Source organism: Salminus brasiliensis, chromosome 12 (assembly GCF_030463535.1).
Source record: "Salminus brasiliensis chromosome 12, fSalBra1.hap2, whole genome shotgun sequence".
Classification (NCBI taxonomy): domain Eukaryota; kingdom Metazoa; phylum Chordata; class Actinopteri; order Characiformes; family Bryconidae; genus Salminus; species Salminus brasiliensis.
The window spans coordinates 30128577-30149230 of NC_132889.1; the positions used below are offsets into that span (position 1 = coordinate 30128577).

The 20654-nt window shown below is 38.4% G+C and overlaps 1 protein-coding gene across 1 annotated transcript in view; it reads right to left on the minus strand.

The window, feature by feature from the left end:
- Positions 1–18986, minus strand: part of itga2b (integrin, alpha 2b) — a 29527-nt gene extending 10541 nt beyond the window's left edge. Inside the window, exons 1-17 of the mRNA XM_072693385.1 lie at positions 18687–18986; positions 16767–16888; positions 16102–16202; positions 14955–15120; positions 13742–13791; positions 13514–13559; positions 12274–12396; positions 12083–12127; positions 10912–10955; positions 10399–10461; positions 9668–9720; positions 7937–8148; positions 6164–6349; positions 4774–4819; positions 4541–4642; positions 2693–2748; positions 303–454 (exon numbers count right to left, since the gene is read on the minus strand). Of these exons, the coding sequence (XP_072549486.1) occupies positions 303–454; positions 2693–2748; positions 4541–4642; positions 4774–4819; positions 6164–6349; positions 7937–8148; positions 9668–9720; positions 10399–10461; positions 10912–10955; positions 12083–12127; positions 12274–12396; positions 13514–13559; positions 13742–13791; positions 14955–15120; positions 16102–16202; positions 16767–16888; positions 18687–18859 (1740 nt within the window). The 5' untranslated portion in view covers positions 18860–18986. The remainder of the gene's footprint in view (positions 1–302; positions 455–2692; positions 2749–4540; positions 4643–4773; positions 4820–6163; positions 6350–7936; positions 8149–9667; positions 9721–10398; positions 10462–10911; positions 10956–12082; positions 12128–12273; positions 12397–13513; positions 13560–13741; positions 13792–14954; positions 15121–16101; positions 16203–16766; positions 16889–18686) is intronic.
- Positions 18987–20654: the final 1668 nt, after the last annotated feature.

Consider the following 20654-nt stretch of genomic DNA (forward strand, 5'->3'; position numbering starts at 1 on the left):
TTAGCCAGCTTGTTAACTGCTTAGCTCATTTGAACAGCTACACCCCCACCACCACTGCTGCAAACCATTCAAATTTCTCACATATGTTATATACTTTGTCTTTTTGTCAATAATCTTGTGGTTTAGGCTTCGCTATGTCCACTTTGCAAGGAAACCGAGGATTGCAAACTCTTAGCTATAGTACAATCATTTATCAGATCTCAAGCTTTGATACTAATGTATTGTATTAGCGACAAGGCCTACAGCTCACTCAATGTCTGAGAAATCACAAAATCACGGAATTATGCTTCAAGAAAACCTACCACTAAGTAGGCAGTGAGATTCTTGCAGACGGTTCCTGTATCCCTGTTAAACAATAGTTGAAACTGGCTGTACGGCTGACCACTGTCCATCAGCAGGGTCCGTCTGGCCATATTTGGCTTGAGCTTATCCAGCTGTATCTCCGTGTTCAGCACTGGAGGAAAGAATGCAAGTAAGTAATCAACACAATATTATTGTGATTGTCAGCAATATGTGCGAGGGCAGCAGTAATGTTGAGGGGTTACATTGAAATTAATGTTCTTTTCACAGACAGCCTAAATACTGGCAAAACATCAGAGTACGGAAGTATTTAGACAGTTGTCTTGGCCTTATACTGCAACACTTTTAAAAAAAAACTCCTATTATTAAAAATACATAACCATGAGGTTAAAGAACAGTTTCATTGGTAGAATTTCAGTATTAATTACACTTCAAGTTGAACCCATTGCTGCCACAGCTTGTCCAGTCCCTGTACAGAAGTGTTGCCAATAGAACTCTAGGACTCTTAGGAGCAGATACACATGAACCTCTTGGCACCATTCCTAATGCCAGGAGTGGGCTGGACGGGAATAAAGCCCCCCAGCATTGAGATGTGGGCAGTGGAACTGTGTTTTCTGAAATGATGGTGCTCCATCCAATACTTTTGAGATGAATTGGGAGTTGAGGATAAGGGTGGGGATCATTCAACATCCTGACCTCACTAAGGCTCTTGTCCCTGAATGCAATCAAATCCTCACAGCAATTCTAATCTGAAATCTAGTAAAAAGCATTCCCTGGGCAGCAAAGTTAGTTACTCCAACAAAAGCAGCATTTTTAATACCGTTAATTTCGGACGAAACAATGAATGAGCAGGTGTCCCAATACTTTTGTCCATTCATATATGCTATATATGTTCTTCATATCTACAGCATGAATTATATAAGCATCACAGACCTCTATGTACAGAGTCTAGCACTGTAGATATTACACTTCTAAATAATGCAGCATGTAGGTGTTGTCACTTCCCCACAGATGCCCTTCTATCAGCAATCAGCGTCAGCAGCTTACTAATTACTGACACCTGTTCTTCATCGCCTCCACACTGCAGTCTCTTTAGCATACATATACTCCCCTAATCCCCTCAGTTTGTTCACTCACTGATTGACTCATTGATAGCTGTGTTTTATTAGATTATTTGCCTCATGACTGTTTGGCCTTATCTGCAGTTTGGTGATTGCCTTAATAAACTGTTGAAGGGCATTAAGATGCTTATCTTTAGATTTCATTCAACTCTAAAGGCAATATCTGACTTGTCATTAACAATCCAGCAGAGTTTAATTTTGCCTCTGATTAACCACATCTAATACGTCTTGTCAACATCTTGATTTGAAGCGTATTCTTCTTGGATGGAGGCTAACCACCTCAAACTCAACCCCAGCAAGATGGAGCTGCTGTACATCCCAGGAACTGCTGGACTTAAAAACGATCTTGCCATCTCCTTCGAGAACTCACTGGTCACTCCATCCACAGAAGCTCGAAGTCTTGGTGTGGTCATGGATGTTCAGTTATCGTTGTCAGGTCATGTTGCAAACGTAACTCGGTCATGCAGATTCCTCCTGTACAACATCTGGAGAATTCAACCATTCCTCTCTAGAGAGGCCGCCCAGGTGCTCGTTCAGTCTCTCGTCATTTCAAGACTTGACTACTGCGACTCTCTTCTGGCTGGTCTTCCTCTGCACACCATCAGGCCCCTGCAGCTTATCCAGAATGCAGTGGGATGGGTCGTCTTCAATGTTCCTAAATTCAGCCATGTCACTCCACTGCTGTGTTCTCTTCACTGGCTTCCTGTAGCTGCTGCCCGCATCAGACTCAAAACCCTGACACTGGCCTACAAAGCCAAGAACGGACCAGCCCCTCCGTACTTGATGGCAATGGTCAAAAGCCGATCCGCACCAAGAGCCCTTCGAGCTTCAAGTAAGGCTCGGCTCGACCCGCCATCCCTCAAAATCCAAGGAAGACGAGCGTCCAGACTTTTTTCTGTCCTGGCACCGAAGTGGTGGAACAAACTTCCCCTGGGTGTCTGAACGGCAGAGGCGCTCGCTGTCTTCGAACCCAGACTGAAGAACCTCCTCTTCAGAGAGTACTGACTTACTGACTTGTGTTTCGTAGTGTCTTAACTTGGGGGTATCTTTGAATTTTAGCCTATTCAAACTAGGTTATTCTTAAGTAAATAGCAAAGCACTTTTGTAAGTCACTCTGGACAAGTAATGTAAATGTAATGTAAATGTATTTATGCAGAAATGTACTGCTTTAGGAGCATAGTTTGGAATCACCACCAATAATATGATTGTTGTACAATTATGATGGACTGAATAAGCATGTAAACATAAAAATGTCTCACACATGACCTTACCAATCTCCTCTGGAATTCTGTAGCCGGACACACTGATGCACATCATAATTGTAAAACTGTAAAGATAAAGAAAATATATTAAATAGCAGTCAGTTTTTTTGTCAATAACCTTGTGGTTTAACCTTTGCCATGACCACTTTGCAAGGAAATGTTAACTGAGGATTGTAAACTCTTAGCTATAGTAGGATAATTTACCTGATCTCAAGCTTTGATACTAATTTCAATGTGTAATTAAATGGTAGTTCACCTGATGAACAGTAGTGAAGGTAGTTGTATTAGCCACAAGTCCCACAGGTCACACAGTGACTGAGATATCGCAAAATCATGGATTTATGCTTAAAGAAAGCCTCCCAATAAGTAGGCAGTGAGGTTCTTGCAGACGCTTTGTGAAATAAGACTTGAAACTGGCTATGTGTCCAACCACTGTCCATCAGCAGGGTACGTCTGATCATATTCGGCTATTTTTGGGTTACATCATCTGACCTAAAACCCTCCATAATATAAATGGCCTTATTCTAGTTCACCAGTCACTTATTTGCTGAGGTTTGGTGAATAACAAACATCGGTCAGTCCATATTTTTCTGTTCCAGCTTCAAACATAACTGACTACATATGCACATATTGAAAAACTATAGTTTGCAGATTTCATCTTTCTTTTCTTCTCTGCTGTTTAGAAATACAGAATAGCAATATGGATAGGCTGGTGGCCCTTAAGTGGAACCAGACAAGTCCCACAAGTATTTCATGTGTAGGTATGATTTTCACTTGAAAGTGTTGCAAATCTTGTTCCCTGACCCTCACATTCAAGGTTAGATGAGGCAGATGATACATTTTCCAAGCCTTTTAAAAGTCCATCTAAGACTGCATCACTGGTAGATGGATCAATGGGCTACACTTCACTCGATTTTCATGCTCATTCTGACCCATTTTCATGGTTACACTCAAAAGAGAGCCTTTGGGGCAATCCATGCCCTAAGATTTTCTTCTGAATGTAACTATAGAAATAGGCAACACTAGTTTCCATGCTTATGCTACACCCATTTTCATGGTTACATTAAAATGACATGGTTTAGGGCATCCCATGCCTGCAGGGAAGGGCTAATGATGTCCAGGCTCCACCTGAGGTAACATACAGCACTGGTAGGTGGATCAGTGGGCTACATTTCCATGCTTATGCATGCATGCTTATGCTACACTCATTTTCATGGTTACACTCAAAGGGGAACCTTTAGGATTATGGGAACCATATGAAGGATAATTTCTAGGATCCATCTACAGTAGACGACATGACCAGTTGTTGGACCCATGGGCTACAATCATTTCCATGCTTAGTCTGCACCCATTTTTTTGGTTACATTCAAAGAAGGACCATTAGAGCACTCTGACTCCTGAGGGAAGGTATAATTGTTTTCTGGGAACTCAAAAAATACACATTGTAATTTTTACTTATTTTGTATTAATAAGTCTTATGAGTTTATGAGTGTAAAATAATTTTACTCTTATTTTTTGTAAAATGTTTTGATTGGAAACCAAACTGCACAATGGAAAACTGTCCAGGTCTTACCAAAGACTAACCACATTCAGTCAGCTTTCCCCCCTTGTGTTCTAAACCAAATTTGATGTGTATTGCCAGATAGCTAAGCTCTAATAGCCACAGTGAGCCACAGTGAGCTATCACATGTGTTGGAGTGGACTCCAAATTCATTGGGCCACTTCTGAATCCAACAATGCTTTCTTCATTTCATAAACAAGCTAAACATGCTTTTTAGGAATCCTACTACCAGGACAGAGCAGGACAAATGTCCAAATGTGTTTCATTGAAATATAGATGAGGGAATTGCTCCTTACCAAGATACCATAGTACCACCCATATCACAGAGTTTTTCATCTGGGATTAGAAAATCATGGAAGAAGGATAGCTGGGCTTTGGTCTTCACTACTGCTTTTGATCTGAGTAAATCACACACACACACACACACACACACACACACAAACAAACACACACACATACACATAAAAAAGAGGTGGACTGTGTATAAAAATTCTGTTTGAGCTCAGAATGGATGACATTTAGGCCTTACCTGTATACTACCACTTTGTCTGCTCCCCATGCACCTACGATTAGATCTAAAAAGAAACAGCCAACAGGTTAAAGATGCAGCCAGTCAAAACAAGTCCTCAAAGCAGACAAAACAGAGCTGTGTCTAGAAAATAATGACATAGATAATAAGGTGGAAACAAGCTTCAGCTGGATGGGCACCAAAACAATATTCAAACCAGTCATCGTTAGCAGTGATAAAAAAAAAAAGCTAGACCTGTACAAAGCTTTAGGAGCTAGATGTAAAAGTCTAGCCCATTCTGATAAGTAAACAAACTTGTATAATGGAGACAGGAGAACAACATGCATCTTAAAAGTGAGGGCCATCATTCTGTCGGAAGGAAGCCCCCTTAAAGGTCAAGCTCTGAGAGTGAGTTAGACAAAGAGTGCTAAAAATTTCTCTCGAGAGCCCAAGGTGTTGTGGGTCAGAAAGCATTGTCATGTCCGCTACAGGCCCCAGATACACGGGCCTGGGGATGAGCCACTGTCTAATGCTGTTTTCTGCTGGTGGCTTTGTCATGCTGCTCAGACGACCCACAACCTTTCTCATGAGACAGAGAGAAGCAAGCTTTTAGTGGAGGCTGCATTCAGCTGTGATTAAATTTAAATTGGAGCGTAGGCTTTTGTTAGTCAGCCTAGTCCTTAGGTAGGGGGATTTAATGGAAGAAAAAAAGAGGAGTATGGTGCGCTCAGGGGCTGCTGCAGGAATGACTGCAGTAACAAGGTTTTGATACAGTGGTGCTGATGATGCTTGACATTTTAGCAGTGATGGAAAATGAAGAAAAGCACCTCAACACTTCTTCAGAACCTGTATCTGCTGGGATTCATTTGTTAATAATGTGGAAAATTAAATGGATTGGATGACAGAAAGTCACACTCTTCTTACACTATAAGGACAAAAGTATTGGGACATTTATTATTGACTGTTTCTTCTGAAATCAAGGGCATTAAAATATTCCTCATATTGCTGTCTCTACTGTCCAAGGAAGGATTTGCACCAGATTTTTGAGCATTGCTGTGATGATTTGATTGCATTGAACTCCTCAATTAATCCAAAAGTACTGGATGGAGCACTATCATTCCAGAGAACAGTTCCACTGCTTCACAGCTCAATGCTGGGGGGCTTTATACCCCTCCAGCCCATTCCTGACATTAGACACTGTGCCAATAGGTTCATGTTTATCTGCTCCAGAGGATCCAATACTTTTCTACACGGTCGAGACAACCTGCAGGTGTGCATTTGCATATCGGTGTCAGCAATGGTTGCAACTTAAAGTAGTTGAATGCATTTATTAGAAGGAAACTTTTGGCCATATAGTGTATTCTAACCCAAAATGAGCTCAAGTTGCTGTTGCTGGCCGCTGATTACAAACCTGGGTATCCGTTGCCGTCTATGTCTGTGCCTCCTCGCATGCTGAAACCAAAGGCTGCTGCTGGTTTTGGAGGCTGGAAAGGGGTCTCTATGACCTGCGTGTAATGTGGGTTCAAACCATCACTTTGTCCCATGTAAATGAATACCCAGCCCCCTTCACCAGAACCCGGAGCCCCCACCGCCATGTCTGTGAACAAATGATAGTGTTATTCATGTTTAAATCTTTTGTTGAGAAAATGAAGGTGTAGTTCAGAAACAGTTAGCCATCAGTTGGCTACTTTAGATTGCTCTTGTATCAATGAGGCTAGTGTTGCTAACAAATAACAGAAGCCCACTGATTAGCACTGTGCAAATGTGATGTTTAGACCAAAGTATAGATGAAATGCAGACATCAGAATTCAGACAGTATTGCTGTTACTACTGTTTTAGCTATGAAACTTACATTTGCCCACTTTTATATTTAATTAATATTATAGAGATAATATTACAGAGAATATTACGTCAGGTAATGTCGAAATCCATCTTTTTGAGTTTACTGAAGGAATAAACAGAGTCTATAACAAATGTGTGATGAATTTGGCATGTGATTTACATTAAGCTAATTAATGCACTATACATTTACTGGGCTTAATATCTATATTCCCCTTAAAGCTCTAGTGCAGAACTAAAGAAACTTTTGTACACCAACCTTTCAGATATTTTAGCATAGGTCAGTAAAGCAGTCAGTTTTTTCTTCTGATTAAAGCATATCTCCACAAATATTTTCTACACAATTCAGTCTAAACAGATGATTTAGAGTGGATTTACATAAAATGTGAGATTAAGTGCATTGTCGAGAAATGTACAGACCTCTTTTATGCTAATTTCTTTACAGTGGCGGTCATGGGAACCAGTGTTCAGATATCTACAGCACAAATCACCCATTTTATTCACTATCCTGTAGTAATAGTAATAGTATAATAGTGTGTTCCTTTCCTGGACTATTTTGCCATTGATTGTCCTGCAATGTTTTAGGCCAGAACCTCGTTGCAAAGCTCTCACTTTTTAAACAATGTCTGATGCATCAGAAAAGATGCATAGGCCATGTAATAGCTTTGTGTGAGTTGCATGCTCATTCATGTGATTTCACCGTAGACTAACGAATGATTGTTTACGGGCATCAAATGTGATTCAGACATCATTACTATTTTGAACCATTCTGGCTTGTTTTTTCCCTCTAGAATGCCACATTTCACATGAATCGACTCTTGATTTTTAACCTGAATCTCAATGATACAATTAAGCAGAAATCAAAATATATCATAATTATAGTCATTTAAATTCCCATTTAAGGTTTCAGGGTTTGATAAAAGGAACGCTTGCATACAGTTGCTGGACTGCTTGAGTTGGCACAAACCGTTGAACATCTGAAGCTCCTTGGCTGCCAACATTACATTTACATTTGGAGGACTAGGTTCCTGACAGAGAGAAAAATGAGACCTCACAGTCATCCAATGAGTCACGATAATCCTTCTAAAGAGGAAAAATGACCCTGTGTGATGATAAATGAACGGTATTAAAAGCTACTGAATTCAGAACAGCTGTGCTGTAGAAGGTTGTATGCCAAATATCAGGAGCTCCTTAGGTGTTTCCCATGATGAATATGACACTGCTTAACATGGAACAAATATCAGTAACTAGGGTGTAAATCGCAGACCTTTTAACGGAGAGTAACACTCCTAGAACTCCTTAGGAAATTGGGGAATTATCAAATCAAAAGTCAGCAGGTTCTCACCATTGAAGCCATCATGGTCAATGTCTCCCAGAGTCGCGATAGTGCTGCCGAAGCGGCCGTAAGTGTGGGTGCCTGTTAGGGTTTGATCAGGCATGGACGAGATGCTGTAACTCTCCTTCTGCAGGTAAACATACACCTGGCCCACCTCTCGCAGCTTTTGACTGGACATGTGTTCCATAAAGAGTGGAGCCCCAACCAGGATATCATCCCTCCTAAAGAGCAGAGCCAATACAAGGACAGGCCAATCAAGAGTCAGATTAACTCTCCTAGTCCTGCATAATTTAATCACCTTGAAATGCCATCTCTTTAATTTTGTTTATTAAAATATTAAAATATTTAGATATTCAGTTTAATGCAGAAAGGTGTGTAACACACTGTGGTGTATTACTCAGTAACTACAGAGACTTCTGTATTCTCTGGTTACAGAAGTTTGTAATAACACCATAGGCTGTGTAGGGGGTTAAACTGCATACAGTCTTGTATGCATACAAAACAATAAACAATACTTGAAATGAAATATGGTGATTATACACACATTGTGTAAAATGTCTGGGGATTTAGCATTGATTTCATGTCAGCATTTGGTTCTGCAGTCACCAGATAATTGTACTGATTTGTACATCTTTAAACATGTCTCTTTAAGACCCACCTTCTCGCCCAACATGATTGATCTAAATGTACCTAAATGTACATTGATCTAAATGTGCGTCTACATGCAACCATTGATCATGCTGCTCCCCGGAGAGAGAGAGCAGAGTTCTCAAAAGCAGCATTTTGTGTCATGAAAATAAAATGAAAAGATGTGAAAGGTGGTTAAAGGTGGTTTTTGCTTTTTTGGTAAATTGGACTGTAGGACTTGTCAGATGAGTTGAAATGAAAGAAATGTATTTGTTCATACAGGCTATTGAGGCTATGTCCATATGGGGCCTGAATGGTTAGCCTAACTGGGATACAGAAAGTTTTGACCTTGGATTCACTGTTGGCTTTACATATCACCTCTCCCACCAGGATTAGTGATGGGACCAGGACGGCTTGAACATGGGTTGTACACCCCATTTGGGACCCATGTGATAAGATAGGCTAGGGTATGATAGGCTTTAACAATGGGGCCCATATTAGAGCCCAAGCCCACCTGAAACTCACCTAGCCCACACTCTCCCATGTGAGGCCCACATTATGTTGGCTGGGTAACTGGTCTTGGTTAGTAAGCTACATGGTTTTAGAGGTATTTAACTCCCTCCCTTCCTCACCCACACATTACCAAAATCCAACAACTTGAATTCTCGGCCAAAGCTGGATGCCCCTGTGTCCCCACTGTCCCCAGTGTCCTCTTTTTGTTTTATTAAAAACAGTGTTCTTTCTTAATAAAGATAGCTGGCCTGGGGAAAGTTGTAGTAATATTTAATCTGAAATTTCCAACAAAGTGACAACCATAGCAGGGACAATTACTATAGCAAACTGCAAGTTTAGTGTGGATGCTAATATGTAAGGTGTAGATAAGTTAATTAATTATTTATTAATATTAAGAATTATATATATATATATATATATATATATATATATATATATATATATATATATATATATATATATATCCTGATACCTCCAAGATATTTCACCAGTGTATTTTCTACAAGCTTGAATTTCCATCAGCAATGCATGTTCACTGTTTATTATCTCAGCAAAGCTAAAAAGAGGTAAAGTACAAGAATATTCTCTAGAGAGCATTACCCATCGCTGTTGATGTCAGTCACAGCAACACAATGGCCAAAATAGGAAGCCACCTAGTGAACACACACACACACATTACTTTCATTAACTGAAGATAGCAGGAATTGTATTTAACAAATGGGAGATGATGCTTGATTATAGAAATAGAAAAGCTTAGTCATCTGCTAAATGGTCTCCTGTAAATTATCTGTAGATGCTCAAACTTAAATTCAGCGATTCTCAACAGGGATACAGTTAGGATGGGTTCAGTATTATATTTAGGCTTTAGGTTAGAGGAAGTTAATGTTTGCATCAGGTTCACATGTGGGGTAGATGGCGGTTGGTGTAGTGTAACAGGTAACAGGTAACAGGTAACAGCTGTTTCTTCTTTTCTTGTGGTGGACTAGGGTTTGATTCTCTGGCTGGATGAGCACACTAATAAGAGTCCTTGGGCAAGACCCTTAATACTACATTCTCCGACCTGTGCAACATGATTCAAATGTAAGTCACTTCGGATAAGAGTGGCAGTTAAATGCCCCTCATTTAATTCACTCTATAACATTTTATTTAGAGTTGATTATGTTTAATAAACTTTTAAGATGAATGTGATGAATTAAGATGAAGTACAAAATAAGCTGTTCATCACTAAAACATCTGCATACGACTCAAAATAAAGTGATGCCCAGTTCTATATTGCAAGACTTTTGTGATTTTAACAAGACAATAGATAGGGTAGTTAGATATAAGCTCACCTGAGAGCCTCTCAGACTCTTCATGATTTTGAGAGTAACTGCAGATCCAGTAAGGATGTTTACCTTCAAAAATCAATGTAAAATTAATATTATGATGCAATAATGTCTGTATATATATATATATATATATATATATATATATATATATATATATAACTAAACTAATGATACTTTAGTTAGTATCTGATTGGTTTGAGGGATCACTTGACGTCAACATTGTCCAACATAGTCCCACCCAAATCAAACCAAACAGAGAAAAGACAAATGATCTCTCTATTGGAACAACTAACAATGTTTTTGATAGCATGGTCTAGTCAGCCAGAGGCCTAGAGCCAAAGAACAAACAGATGAACAAAATGAATGAGCATTAATGTCATTACATTTTATTTAAAACAATTTGGGTTCATTTCAATTTGTCCATTCTTCATGACATGGCCTATTCTTCATCACACAATGCAGAGGTTAGGTGGTGTTTTGGGAAAAATGGAAATACGAAAATAAAAGGAAACTTACAGATCCAACTGTGTTCAGGTCATTTGGCACACCAACTACGTAGTCTGCAAGAACAGAAATCCAAGCATGAAGATATGTCATAGAAATGGCGTCCAGAAGCCTCCAATAGCACTCAATCCTGTCAGTCACTCTCGCTTATTTATACGTCCGGGAACTCGGTTACATTGTAACAATGTTGTGACAACATATTGTTTTGGTGCCTATGCTGATGTCCCAAAGATGGAATACATGTTCTAAAATGAATGGTGTGTAACAGGAAATGGATAATGTCAGAAAATGGATAAATGTCAGAAATTGATCATGGAAAATGGATAATCGATCATGGAAAATGAATAATTAATCATGGAAAATGGATAATATCAGAAAATGGATAATGTTAGAAACTGGAAAATGGATAACGGAAAATGGAAAATGCATAAAAGAAAATGAATAATAGATAATGGAAAATGGATAATGTCTGAAAATGGAAAATGGAAAATGTCTGAAAATAGAAAATGGATAATAGATAATGGAAAATGGATAATGTCTGAAAATGGATAATGTCTGAAAATGGATAATGGAAAATGGAAAATGTCTGAAAATGGAAAATGGATAATGGAAAATGGAAAATGGAAAATGTCTGAAAATGGAAAATGGAAAATGGAAAATGGAAAATGGATAATGGATAATGGATAATGGAAAATGGATAATATCAGAAAATGGATAATGTTAGAAACTGGAAAATGGATAACGGAAAATGGAAAATGCATAAAAGAAAATGAATAAAGGAAAATGGAAAATGGATAATGTCTGAAAATGGAAAATGAAAAATGGAAAATGGATAATGTCTGAAAATGGAAAATGGATAATGGATAATGGATAATGGATAATGGATAATGGAAAATGGATAATGTCTGAAAATGGAAAATGGATAATGGATAATGGATAATGGAAAATGGATAATGTCTGAAAATGGAAAATGGATAATGGATAATGGATAATGGATAATGGATAATGGAAAATGGATAATGTCTGGAAATGGAAAATGGAAAATGGATAATGGATAATGGAAAATGGAAAATGGAAAATGGATAATGGAAAATGGAAAATGGATAATGGAAAATGGATATTGGGAAATGGATAATGTCAGAAATGGATAATATCAGAAAATGGAAAATGTGCAAATACATACCTGGTTTGTTGTCATCGTTGAACTGACCTGTCGCAACAGAGTAACCTGGAGGAGAGATACCAGCAAGCAAATCAGGTTTTAAGTAATTCTTATAAACTTTCAGTTTTTGAGCAGAATAACTTCAAATTAGTTCTCACTGTGAGATTGAAGAAATTTTACACAAACTACATAGTTTCAGTCCAATGTCTTACCCAGATAAATGTCATACTGGTAGTATCTCTCAGATGACTTAGCCTCTCCCATCAGATAGTGGACCGGACTGAAGGTCTTACCACTGTCCATGATTTTTTGGAGAGGTGCAGTGATGACCTGACCTGAAACACACACCCTTAGGGTTTAACACACGTCAGACACTCAAGTGTATAGCACAAGCCAAGTTTCAATCCTGATGCATTTTTATTCCTTTTAAATTTGTATTTTTGCTTTTTAGAGGAGATGATCAATAAGTGACTCAGGTCAAACCAACATTATGTATGGATTCTAATGGCAACTTCTTTTAACATCAATCAACCTTCATTTAAACTCAGAATACATTGAGGGTGACCCTCATTTACAATGTAGTCAAGCATTATACGGAAGGGATTCAAAATGTTAAGTAAAAAAAAGCAAAAAATGCAAATAAGATTTAATTTAATAATAAAATTCCTCCGCATCCATCAAACAGCTCAACTACAATTTCCGTAGTGGTTACTGACTCAGTACCTAGCCCATGCCTGTATTGTCAGCGTTGGTACTTTTGCTTTGGCCTACCATCTACACTGTTAGCCCTTCGTTAACTCCTTATATTAACCCCTTAAACAGCCTATGGCCCGCCAGCAGGCCAAAGGTGTTCTTACAAATTTCAAGTACCAATGAACAGCCCCCCCAGTTTGTTCCGGAGTCCCTGTAGTTGCTGAGTAATTTACCCTACTGTGTAATAAGCATTTCTGCATTAAGGGGTAATAGTATTCTTTTCGTTCATCCACGAGCATCTGGTTTGTCCTTTAAATGTGACAAAAACTAGGAATCTATAAAACAAATCTAATAAACCAGGGCTACCAATAACATAGGTAAAAAAAATAGATAAATAAAAATTATAAAAAAGAAAACAAACAGAAATATAATTAATAGATATAAGAATACATTTCCTAATACAAATAAATCATAGGGAATCAGATTAAACTAAACTAAAATAAATAAATAATAGATTTTAATAGTCAACTAAAAACAGTTGCAGGCTGGATGGATGTGTTTAAAATGGTCATGTGACACCAGCGAGTGAAGTTTTTCGAGATTCCTGTGATAAATTCCAGCCCGCTGGTCCACTGCAGCTAAAAGCAGCTCTTGACACCTGGAGGGTGATCCAGTCACTGGAAAAGGTTTTATCATTTCCTTTGTTTACAGAGAGCATTGATGTGATGTAAGTGCTAACTTGTATGTGATGTAACATACCCTGGAAGAAATAGCCTCCAGGAGCGCCAAGTACCACTATACCGTCCTACAGCAAAAAGCAGAAGAAGAAAAAGCAATGATTTGAACACACTTCTACTCTTATAAAGTAACTTTCACAAAGCTGTCTGACAGGAGCAGTGCTTCTAAGTGATTTGAGATACTTCAATAAAGGAATCACACATGATCTCAGTGGATTACTTCTTCAGGAGTGAGCTGTGGGTTTTATACCTTAGTGATATCTGAGCTGAAACCTGCTTCACAGTATCGTCTGTCTTGATCTAAAAGAGAAACACATACTTTACACTAGCACAGGGGTTCACAGAGGCTGCAAGGGTCCTCACAAATTGATACAATCGAACTGTCTAAACATTCAAAATGAGATAAATACACTACATGTCCAAATGTTTGTGGATGCCCCTTCAAATAAATGCATTCAGCTACTTTAGGTTGTTCCCTCTGCTGACACAGATGTTCAAATACACAAACACAAACAAAGCTTGAATACACACAGCTCCTGCTAATAGAAAAGGACTCTCTGAAGCAGATAAACATTGACCTAGACATTGACAAGAAGAGTATAAAGCTCTCCAGCATTGAGCAGTTGAAAAGGAGCAGTGAAACTGTTCTCTGGAATGATGGAATTGGGCATGAGGTGGGATGTTGATCATCCAACATCCTGACCTCATTAAATTGCACTGTCACTAAATGCAATAAATGTTCTGCATCTAGTAGAAAGTTGTCCCTGGACAGTAGAGACAGTAACTCGAACTTCATTGAATTCAGAAGAAACAAATGAGCTGGTGTCCCAATACTTTTACTCATGTACCATCATATTTATTGGATGGGGAGAAAGAGCTATTATCTAATGTTTTTTTTTTTTCAATCTAATGGCCTTTAATAGTGTTTCTAATCAGAACGCTTTGTATCGAGACTCATGACTCTTTTTCAAATAAATCCAAAACTGATGCAGACGTCACTGTATAGGGGCCTGCAGACCCCTGGCTATACCTCAGGGATTCCACTTTTACAATCATGGCTCTTACAAATGTACAGTGAAAGATCCACCAACATGATATACTATGCTACTCCAAACCAAATGTTCCCAACGCTGGTCCTGGAGTACCTAGTGTTCTTCAACTCCACCACACCTGCTTTGATACAGAAACGTCTTGTTGATGATCTCATTTGTTGGATTAGGTGTGTTGAGACCACTAATGGTAGGGTTGGGAACCACTACCCAATACTACTAAATGAAGGCCTGTTAGTAGTTTGTATTTTCCCCATAGTAACCAGCGACACACACTAGAAACTGTGCAATACTGAGTCATCTTCATGGAACAGTACCATCAACACACTGTGTCTGACATCTGTTATTCATTAAAAGAAGTAACTTTTCAATAAATCAACACATCCTGTCCCACAGACAGCAGTCATGCCTTACAGTTCTTGGCTCTGGTGTAGCTTTTCTCCACTGCAGTTCCTCTACAGGGGGCGTAGTTCGATATATTTCCAGTCAGTGTATCCAAAAGTTGGCAGTTCCCCACTGGTGTGTTCATGGCCTCGTCCTTGCCCTTAATCACATTCCAGTGGAACAAAGGGGCACAGGCCTGGTTAAGGAAAACAACAGAGTCAACACCATATACAGCACATGTCTAGTATAGACACTGTTGTTAATGAACTTATTTTTTCATTAAGTTGCAGGCAGCCAGTTAAAACTGAACGGGATAAAACCATTCAAAAAAACCTTACTACATCTAAATTTGTTATTAATTACTCTGCAACTGACAGAATGGCAATTTGACAGAGTAATGGATAATTAACACAATAGTCAGTTTCCACTCAGTTATCCATGTATAAAGATACATACGCCTAAGTTTGCTGACCATTCAGCTTCACCTCTCAGTATAGATCAATATACAGTATAATACAGGCCAAACATCTGGAGGCAATACTAGCTTTTTTATTAATTAGCATTAAAACTGAATTGATATATTTCTGGACTGGATTACTATGTTTATTAAAACAGAAATTAAGGGTTTGAATAAATATCTGCAGCGATTAATTACAACTCACTGACTAGCGCTATCTGTTTTCATCTGGGGTCTTGAAATGCTGAATTTCAATATGTCAATATGTCAATAATTAAAAACTGCTGAGTACAAGGAACTGTTGTCAGCAAAGAATTACATCAGAGCTGTTTCTTTTAACTCCTGGGGACCTACTGTCCGGCTGAGTTTCAACTTTTCCTTGGCCCGACATACCTACTTCAGCTCATCAGCTAATTATCAAACCCTTAATGAGCTGAATCAGGCGTGTTGGGGAAGATCATAATTGAAACTATGCAGGACAGTGGCTTCCTGGGACTTAGAATTAGAGTTTGGGTAAACTGAATATTTTAGAAAATAATCTTTGGTTTTTGGTGTTTAATTAGATTTTGTAAAATGTTCTTATTTGATTAAAAGAAATATCACTTATATCCATTCTTTAGGCCTGTAGTGTACCTCTCATTTGCATACTACATCACATTTTACTTCTAATCACACGGTACCTTTCAAACACATAGCTTCTGCTGGGTGAAAGCCACTCACCAAGATGAAATTCTTGTGGGCTCTCACTGTGGCCCCCAGCCACTGGTTAGATTTATGGCTCATGAGGAGAATGTCTTGTGTCAATGTAAAGTTTTCATCACCTATGGACAGAAAAGGTACAAATACATCAATCCAATATATGGTACAAAAACATTGTATCTCCAAAATGGTCACTTTACAAGAAAAGGAAAACCTTTTTAACCTTTAATAAAAGTCAATGTAAAAAGATTTTAGTAATAAAGTAATAAATAAGCCCGTTCATTATAAAAAAATGTAAAGGACAACTGCCAATTTCTAATTTTCCAAAACAGCAAGATACAAGGTTTTTGTGGGACATTGGAGATTGGGTTTTCAGGTGCTGATTAAGTCAGTCCTGCATCAGACATATTTGACCTTCCTCAGGCCAGATCTAAGCTCAACATTGATTCAGAAAACTAATCTAAACATGTACTTAATAATATAGAGATTTGAGTTATTTTGTCTTCCAGTATTTTAGAGGATATACTTGCTACTCAGTGTTTGAGAGTACTATACTATAATGCGTGTGAAATACATTCATTCAAGCAAAACAGTTCATCATAAACCTCTTTACTTTATTTTTAACACAATGTCATGTAATTAGGTCATTTTAAAAAGATAGATCACATGCTTTTCCCCAGACTGACCTGTTTGGTCAAAGGTCAGCTTTTCACAAGGCCCTTGTGTTGTTGTCCAAGGACAGAGGTAGACAGAGCCACTCTGGGAAGTTCCTACGTTATCTCTGGGCGCACCCACTACAACACTCACACTGTAGAGCAGAAATGACAGCGTGTTGCACAATGCTGAAACTCCTGACAACCACTCTTTCACAACTTGACAAAGGTTTCACAAGAGTGTCAAAAAATATGATAAAATATATGAGAGACAAGTTATACAATAAAAACTCTTTTTAATGCATTTCAAAACCTCCCTATTTGCCCTCAGCACTCATACATACACACACTGTTCTTTATATATGTCCAAAAAAAAGTTGAAAGTTGCTCCATTGTCATGATTGTCTGCACTGAAGGAAAAAACAAAACAAACTACTTTTGCTATTAGATATGTTTCAGGCTGACCATTCCTTTTGTTCTTATAATACCAATGAGTTCCAGTGTAAACCTCCTAGTACTCCAGTGGGTTTAACACCTTGAAGACCTCTTTTAACATTTTGTTAAATAATATCTCACTCAGAGCTCATAGAAAGAAACCGAGAAGCTCTGTTCAAAGCTCAGATTCTACACTCCCAACCAATACCACATTTGACATTTTATAAAATATTCTTGTACATATTTTCTTTTGCAAAGAGAAAAACTACAAAAGCTTGCAAATGATGACAAAATGAAAAAGATGAGTGGAAAAAACAAGAAGAGTGCTGACTTGGACCAGTCAATACAAAATGTAAATTGAAAGCAAAGATAATACATGATACAACCACATAATAGTAACTCCAGATCTCTAACTGTTTAAAAATAAAAAATAAAAGTGTACATACAGGGGAGAAAAAACAGGGCGAGTCTAAAGTTTGCCTGAGAACATCTAGACAAAAACCAGGACTTCTGCAACAATGTGCTTTGGACAGATGAATGTGATGTGATGTTTTTTTGACAGTAAGGGCTTCCTTCTTGCACACCTGTGATGAAAATCAAATGTGTGTGCTCTCTATCTGATGGTAGATGCTATACTTTGACATCAATTGTGGCAAGGTTCTAGGATGTCATTTTAGGATGGTTAGAGACTTTTTGGGCTGAACATCCTACGACAGAACTGGTCATGTTGGTAGTTGATTCACTTGAATTATTTTATCTCTAATCTGCATCTTATTCTAATTTTGGGCATCTGAAGTAGCAATAAATGTGGGGGGTTCTAACATCCTCACAAGAAAAGCTGTATTTCTATTTATTATATTTTACATATAAATTTTGAAAGAAATTTCTTTAGGTGTATGTGTTTGAATTATATAGGCTAATATAAATAATAAGAATAATTGTTTTCCAGCCAACATGATCATGTGGGGCTCAAATGGGCAAAACGTCACTGGACTAGGTGGGTTCCAGATAGGCATGGGCTCTGAGTGGGTTTGAACATGCATTTTTACTGGGACCAAGTTGGACTTCCAAAATGAGCTCTGCCATTACAGCCCGCCTTAATCTCACATGGATCCCATCTAGACCTTATGTGCAGTGTACAACCCAGATGGGGCCCATGTTTAACCCCTCCTGTCCCATCACTGACCCTGGTGGGCATCCATATGTGGAGCTAACCTGGAACCTGAGGAAAAAATGTTCTGGTTCCCAGTTGAGCTACCCATACAGGCCCCACTTGGACATGTTAGCTGGGTTGGTACATCCCATGTATCTGTATGTGGCAAGTTCACCAACATACTGTAAATTAAGTGTCCTTGGACAAGACTCATAATGCCATGTCCATCTACTTTGCTAACTGTTGCTCTGGAGAAGGGCATAATTAAATCTTGGTTGCATGGCTTAAGAGTTTTGCTGCAATGCTGTGAACAGTATTTACTAATATGTCATTAATAACTTGCTATAGACTCTAAAGCTACTTACGTTTTATTGTTTGCTTGAAAGAAGTCCACAGAGAAGCCGAAGTAACTTCCTTCTGGGCCAGTGTGTTCAGTGTAGTTCATCAGATCCAGGTTAAAGCTGCTGCTCTGATGTGGGAAGATACTCACAGTGAAACACAGAGTGAAGACAACCAGGCCATGTTTTGCACCCTCCATCTTCTCCAGCAGCGCTATTAGAGGCTCTTTCTGCTCATCACTGGATGTGTGTGTGTGTGTGTGTTCAGGGTGTTACAGTTGTCTGTCCATTATGATATCTGCAGCTTGGTGTTGTTAAGCAGCTTCCTGCTGATGAGACTAATGATTGCTGTGTAAAATTCATACAGGAAAACAGACTGTTTTCAGCGGTCGACTCATTTTGTGATGAGTGACAGCCCGAAACATGCTTCCTCAAGATAAACGGAGACAGAGCCTTCTTTAAAACTTTTGGGTGTTAGCTTTATTATTAGGTAATGACACTGTGCTGTGATACAGTACAAAATGTGCATATATTAGACACAGAAAAATATCAGAGTCAGAGAGCAAAATATATGTTTAATATTTTACGTTAAATATGATGATTTGCATTTAATATAATTGATTCGAATATCAAATGTGCATTAAATGTGTTTAAAGACCAAACTAAGCTCATATACACATACCTTTTTATACTTTATACTTTAAAAAATATATATATATAAATAAATAAATGAATAAAATTTAACCCACTACATTTTTTGAAGACCCATCGTCCTGGAGGCCCACTGCCCTGCCCATGCTGACACACTCACTTTAACTCAGTAAGTAAAAAGTACAATAGCATTAAAATATGCTGAGCACATTTTAGAGCATTTCTTTGGGTCCAGTCATCATGAAATATTGATATAAGGGGAAGCTGTAAATGCAGTACAGATGTGTGCAGTGATGTGTGCGGTGTACCGAACCCGTACTTGACCTGAAATCATCCTTGATTGATTGAGGTCAGTGTGAAGAAATGTATACGCAATAATGTCCATATGTGAAAACTACAGAGAGGAAAGCCTAAATTCCTCACGTCACAAAACCCTGACACAGTCGGCCTAGAACAACACACAGTCGGAAACACAAGGGTGTAAAACTATAACCCAGAGCCATAGATGTTTTCATCAGTAAATCACATTAACTTACCGCAATCTCCAAATCTGAGCAGGTGCACTTGTGGATTTTCCTGACACTGTTTGAGAGCTTAAGCTCTGGTTCATTAAAAAAAACAACTGCGGAATGATGAATAGAAATAGGCGAAGAGAATCACTATGCGATGAAATATGAGGTAAAGCAGCTTTGCTTTAAAAAGTGTGGTACATTTCGGGTCGTTCATTGTGTATATAAGCTAGTTAGTCCCCTTGACTATTTAAGGTGGTAGTAACATCAGGCAGATGTGATAAATACATGTGGGGTGTGTGTCATGATGACCTAAATCAGTCTTTAAAGATGCCGGCAGTCCCTATCTGTTAGTTTAGTCTTTTGGCCACAATTCAGATGAGAATTTCCAGTACACTGGGACTTTTGCCACTGCTGGTAGAGTTGTATGACCATACGCTTTTATACATCTGCAAATTCAGCTGCTTTCTTCACACTATGGCACGCCCAAATGCAATTACTCCTTTTTGCTAATCATTCATATCTGCTTAGCGATCCATTTTCCAAACATTAAATGAGACACTCACTGCACTGTACCACCTCTGCTCAATATATGAATCCTGCCACACACCCAGCAGGTATTTATAGCCCCATCATTCTTGTGCAATGCCATTTGCCGAAGCCTGGAGTTACAACCACCTTAAACACACAAGGTGACTAATTTTTGCTTTGCTAATATTTGCTATGTATACAGCATGTCAGCAACTTTAAAGTATAATTAATAAATTAAATCACTTGCTTGCTTTTTAATATAGTGTAGTATATAGTATAGTTAATATAGTGTAATAGTGTAATA